The sequence below is a fragment of the Limulus polyphemus genome, unplaced genomic scaffold (genome assembly GCF_000517525.1).
Source record: "Limulus polyphemus unplaced genomic scaffold, Limulus_polyphemus-2.1.2 Scaffold39, whole genome shotgun sequence".
Classification (NCBI taxonomy): domain Eukaryota; kingdom Metazoa; phylum Arthropoda; class Merostomata; order Xiphosura; family Limulidae; genus Limulus; species Limulus polyphemus.
Genome location: NW_013665649.1, coordinates 1,454,489 through 1,460,963, shown reverse-complemented (window position 1 = coordinate 1,460,963; position 6,475 = coordinate 1,454,489). Strand labels below are relative to the sequence as shown.

At 30.4% G+C, this 6,475-nt stretch overlaps 1 protein-coding gene across 2 annotated transcripts in view; it reads right to left on the bottom strand.

Annotated features, from left to right (window-relative positions):
• The window catches only part of LOC106461566 (exportin-2-like), a 61,129-nt gene that overhangs the window by 37,473 nt on the left and 17,181 nt on the right, over positions 1-6,475 (bottom strand). For both annotated transcript variants that reach the window (XM_013921415.2, XM_013921423.2), the window contains exons 9-11: positions 5,254-5,421; positions 3,699-3,828; positions 3,172-3,237 (exon numbers count right to left, since the gene is read on the bottom strand). In XM_013921415.2, the coding sequence (XP_013776869.1) occupies positions 3,172-3,237; positions 3,699-3,828; positions 5,254-5,421 (364 nt within the window). The remainder of the gene's footprint in view (positions 1-3,171; positions 3,238-3,698; positions 3,829-5,253; positions 5,422-6,475) is intronic.

The following is a 6,475-nucleotide window of genomic DNA, read 5'->3' as shown; positions in this document are numbered from 1 at the left end:
TGTTTGGTGGGATGGGGATTCGAACCCACGACCCTCAGACTGCGAGTTAAGTGCCCTAACCACCTGGCCATGCTGGGCCACCACCTGTACTTTTAAAGTGGTTAAATTGCATTTAAGAATGTATAATCTCTATGCTTTGATAAGTTTCTTTCATGTTCACAACATGAACAGGAATTGATGGCTTATTGTTCCCACTGTGGAAAAGTACAGCTTTCAGACTAACTTTAGATGAGTTGATAAAAAGTCTCCATTCTTGAGGATGGTGTTCAGTACCTAATTCTTCCAGCAGTGCAACAACATTTGTACAGAAAACAAAGTATCTTGCATGCTGTAGTGAGAAGCAAGACTTTGATGGCAAATTGTTTCTGGAGCTAATAAATTCCAATGCTATAAATGAGAGCCAAGAAGTTCCCCATGCTGCTTTGATAGAGACGAGTCATCAATCATATGATTTAGCTCTTCTTGTGTGATCAGATGAGGCAGTTTATGTCGAGGCACCACAGGAATAGAATTACTAGGTGAAGAGGATGAAGATGTCTCATGGTCTTCTTCAAAGGATAACTTTTCTGTTTCCCAATTCATTGGTGGATGCGGCATTGGAAGACCACCCCCATGAGGTACTGGTTTCATTACAGATGCAATATCTGGATACTTGATGTATTGTTTAGTTTTGCCTGAATATCAACAAACTTTAGTCATACAAAAATAACAGTCAGTTAGATAATCTCTGGGCTCACACCATATCACTGGAACTGCAAATGCCATACTTGCTCTCTTCTTATTCAGCCACTGTGTCGAGCCAAAGTGCAAACTGTACAACACATGTGGGGCCCAATTTCTTTCTTGGTCACCAATTTTACACCTAAAATAGTGATAGTAAGCTACCTTTATTTTGTGTGTGATGCTTTTACTTCATGAAACTAGAATATATTTTCCACAAAGGTAGCAGAAACTGTTTGGGTGATTTTTGCACTTTACTTGAACTGGAGATAGCCAGCATTTCAAATGATTTTCTAAAAAGATATAAATGAATTTATGTTTACAGAACTAAAGTTTAAAATATTTTAAAAACAAAGTTTTACAGAATTTATTATATCGTAGGTATGATGCGAGGAAGAATATCAGCTTTTGTTTGGACTGTACATGGAATGAGGCAAAGTGACCAACTGAGTGAGCAAAAGGCAAATGAGATAGAGGCATGTGACTATGCCCCTTTTATGCTCAGTCAAGACTTCTCAATTGTCCTAGCAAACGGAGCACATGAAGGTTTCAAGATTCCTGAGCTAAGCAGGTGAGCATGGCAATGAAGCAAAAGTGGTGCAATTTGCTTTAATCATATTGAGAACAAATAGCATAAATGAACAATATATTTAGAATTTTACAACAATACAACCTTACTATAATGGATGTAGCATGTATACATGTATCTATTTATGTATGTGACAGAAGTAATAAATACAATGTGGCACCATTTATTGAATGACACCACAAACAAAAATCCATAATACAATTTCCCACTTTGGGTATTCAAGATTCAGACAATTAGTAAAATAACTGTGGTATGTGCAACAACCATTTCTTTATAACAGAACACAATTTTAAAGAAAATCACTTGAGTTTTCTCCAGTAGCAAATTTTTTGTTGTCCAGTGTTATTCCCTCCTACGTAGAATTCCAAATACCACTGAAGTAATTCAGGTTTACTTTAAAGTTTATAATGCTATTCTATTAACTGATGTATTTATATATATCTTCCCTAATTTGCTTTCAATCTAAGCTGAACCTCATCTTTGACTGAAGTTCATTCTTGGCCTCAAGTGCTCAATATCACAAACAATTCCATGCTTCTACATACATAAAGTAAATAAAAAATGTTAACATTTTTTTATGGATTTTCTTCAACTTACTTCCAATTTATGCTGAATGTTTGCAGTTATAACTTTCAAATGTATTTCTTACAAAATTGCTCATAAAAGTTTCAAAGCTAACACTATTATCACTATATTACATTTCTATCATACAATTTTTAACATTTTCATTCTCATAACCTGCCACATAATAACCTATTTTTAAATTAACTGTTATCAAACAAAATTAAGTTTGTTGAAATTTTTCCAACAAATATTACACATTTTTTTTGCTTTCTTTATTTAGTTCTATAACGTAACATACACAAACCAAACAGGTATTGATTTAGTAATAAATTTTCAAACATTCAATTCAGAGAATAATATAAAGTTATTTTAAAGACAAACAAATCACTGAACTTACAGGAATAGTTACAAACACAACTTAATTTTCATGTACAATCTTTTACACATACATTAAAAAAAAGAACTCTATAGATATCATACAGAATACTTTCAGTACAGTTCATAAGAAAGGGTTTTATGAATAGTTTTTACAACATTACAAAAATTAAAAGTAATATATTCCAACTATTCCTTAATTCAATCTAATGAGCAATGGTTATTTCATTTTGTGATTATAACTGATAAAACAACTTAATCACAAAAACATATAATTGTTTTTTAAAATATGATTTTGGGTATATATTTTTTTGTGATAATTTCTCAATTTATACAGATGCATGTATGGAAAATTTGTAAATCAGTTTAGTTATTGGAATTCTGATAATTTTACTACATTTTTATATAACAGTAAATTTAAAAGATAGATTTAGGGTAAAATGAAGATCCAACTAATAACCTTTTTATCATTATTTAGTTATATTATTAGAAGGAAATAAAGGTCATAATGAAAGTTAAATGTGGTCTCACATGACAGAAGGTAAACTTTCAACTTTTTTTCAGGGTTAAAATTAAACAAATTTTACACTTCTTGCATACAACCACAACTTTCAAATATTAAAAAATGTTTGCAAGTACATCATGTTTTGATAGGGATAAAAATTTAAAGTGACTAGTCTAAGCAGTTGTACAAAAAAAAGAACTGGATTTTGGTATTTTGACACAAACGTGACCAATTTGTACATTTTTAAGCTTGGGTTCAAAAACTCATCTAATCTGCATTATATTACATGGTTCTATTTAACTTAAAATTTATAAAAAAATCTCTATAAAAAAATATATTCTATTTTCACAAATAATTGTCTAAAAATATGCATTAAGTGATATCTTAACGTATTTTTCAAATAAAAATATTCATCTACCTGAACCTTCGATATCCCTCCTGATGTATTCATCAGGATTATCTTCAAACAGTTCTTCATCTGAAGCTGTAGAAAGAAAATAACTATTTCAATACTGTTTCTCTGTTTACACTTACTTCTTCAAACCCCAACCCAAGTTCATTCTGAAACTACAGAAACAGGAAGAGTACTCCATTTTAATGAAAAACAAGAAATAGTTTTGGAAATAACTTATATGATGGCCAAATAATTATTTCTTTGTTTTCTAAATTTTACACAAAGGTACATGATGGTTACTTGCACTAGCCATCCCTAATTTAGTAGTGATAGACTAGAGGGAAGCCAACTCTTGGGCTACTCTTTTACAAATAAATAGTGGGCTGAAAGGCTGAGCATATTTGGTGACAGGGATTCGAACCCACAACCCTCAGATTTATAGTTGAGCACCTAAACCACCAGGCCATGCCTAATAAACTTAATACTCCAACACACCTCTACTGATATTAGAAATAATTGTGTACCATAAATACATTTTAATAAAATCTTACTTCGAAACTCCATGTTTGGTACAATGACATTTTCACATATAGAACTAAGGATAGTAGGATCTTCAAACAGCTCTTTATTCTGTGGGCGATCAGCTACAGCTGACAGAAAATGAATGGCATTGCTTACTAGCTGTGAGAAAAGAAAAGAAAAACAAAAATTAATCTTATCTATTACTCAAAATCATAGAATGTAATGAAGAGCACATGGAAAAACAGGTCTTAAATTAAAGGCAGATCAAGTAGCCATAAACACTATATTGTTAAATTCCTAGCTTTTCATCTATTTGTTTTGATTATACTTTCAGTAATCTATATTTATTTTTCTTGTGATCACTGATTATGCTTTTTTTTATAGTCACTAATATAAACTTGACAAACATGTACAATGTTTTTATCCTCTGCATGACATCACCCTTGAAAAATAAACATCAATTAGCTCTATGATCACTTTATGAATATCCAAGAACAACAACAACAACCACAAAAAAAAAGGTAACAGAAAGATGTGAGAGAATAAATTAATAGATTTTTGCTAAAATAATTAGGTAACTACAGCTCCTTATGTGATTATTAAGAATTAACTATTTGCATATCAACTAACTTTGGTCTGCACTGTTTGATTTCAGGTTATATTTTAATGGGCACTCATTAAACCTCTATAAATAAACTTCCTCTGATACTTAAATTTCAAGAAAAGTACAAAGAAATGATAAGTCAAAGTTTTCACAAGATTTTTGTGAAAAATGTGCGTAAAGCCTTTCATTAAATAATTTTTGCTCTCAGTGTCACTAATACTAACAAACCTAGAAAATATTACAATACTGTGTCACTTCATTGACCACATTTCAAAAACTTAGGAAATGTTATATTGTAGTGTTACACCACTGAACACATTGCTACTACTTGTTAGTGGTTGGAAATTATTAACTTTATCAACAGAATTGGTAAGTATTCAAGCACTGGTTGTCAAAATTTTCAAACACTTTTAGGAACACTACTGATAGCCTAAATATTTAATATTTTCAGTCTAAAAAACAAAGACATTTATTAATCTAAAGTTTTCCTAGTATATTTGTACAAACAATTTATCCTCCTTAGCATTTATTTATGCAAATACAATTTAGAGGTCTTCGGAAAAAAGTTCTACTGGTGCCAACTTATATACAAGATCTTACAACTTTAATTGCTCTGATTTGTTATTCAGGACTATAAATACAAAATCAGTCAAACTTTAACCTATTTCTAATTGCCTGTCTCGTGCTTAGAACAAACTCTGACCAAGCATTGAAGCAGTATCTCATTGTAAAAGTATTATCTATATAAAAAGCTGTGAGTGTAAAAATAAGATCACAATTCTAATCTTAAATGACAAATTTTCATCAAAAGCCTAATTTTGGCTGTTTTACAGCTAACAGAGATAGAAATAAATCTAAATAAAAGTTAATATTACAAATACTAGAAAGATGGGATACCTAAGAGAAAAATAAGAAACCTAATTTGAAAAATTAGTTCTAAATCTTAGAAAAAAGTTCAGTACTTAGTTCATAAAACTTACCAAATCATATTTGACTTGCTGACCAGTAGAAGTTAGGAGATGCCATACAGCTCGTACAAAGTCAGGAACATGCTTAGTAAATTCCTCTCCATATTTTTGTACATACAGGGCAACATTTTCACATATTTGAGACTTCAGTTGTTCCAAAAGACCAGCTTCTTCATCTTCCTTGAAAACAAAACAAATACTTTGATAAATATTCATTTTTTTTTAAATTACAAAAAAAAAAGACAAAAACAACTGAGTTTTTCCGTTTCCAACCAGGAAATATAAGTATTAACCCTTTCGATACGGGTCACAGGTGAAAGGCCATGTCATCTTGTTTGTTGACTCACATTCAAAATTTTATTGAACTACTATTTATGTCAATAAGTTTGGTATCAAACTGTATATTATAGTTCAACTTTTAGAACTATACATTACTCAATTTGTTAATTTAAAAGTAAATATTAAAAAACAAACAGATAAACATCAATTTTTGTGTGTCACATGGTATGTTGAATGCAGCACTGGTTCAAATTAGATGTTTGTGAAGTCAAAATACTAAGTCTATGGTTTCATATGAATTAGAAATTCAAATTACCAATATTGACAAGCTAGAATATAAAATAAGGTCTTATCTTTTCTATTTGCTAAGATATTTCTCATGTAATAAATCAAACACAGTGGCACCCCACCCACATCTTTCCATTTTTGGAAACATTCCCTTGTATTTACTTACTTCTATATATGACACGAACAACCAATCGGAAGCTTAGAATGTCCCCCTAGTGGCTTTCTCAGCCATTTAAACAGGCTTGGCACCATTTTCTTCTTTTGAACCAATATTTCAATGAGATAGGGTGTGTCTTTAGTCTGCTCAAATTTCCATATTTTTTAGATTAAAATACATATTAGTTATTAAGCTTGATAAATTATAGTGAAATTCTATGGTATTAATGTAGTAATTTATGATTTTTTTAGTTATTCAAAAGTATATGTAAAACCTAAAAAATATATTTTATTTCATGTCCTCCATGTGCAGATTTTTTAAAGGCTTAGGGACCTACGTCAAGCAGCAACCGAGTAAAAAGGTTGTAACTAGAAGAGATAATTGAAGAACTTTAAGAGCTTATTTCAAAATAAGTAATAATCTTTATATATATATAATAGTATAATAATTAGTAAGAAGTGTACTAGTATTTTACTTAAAATAAAACTACGTTACGGTACCGTAAACTAA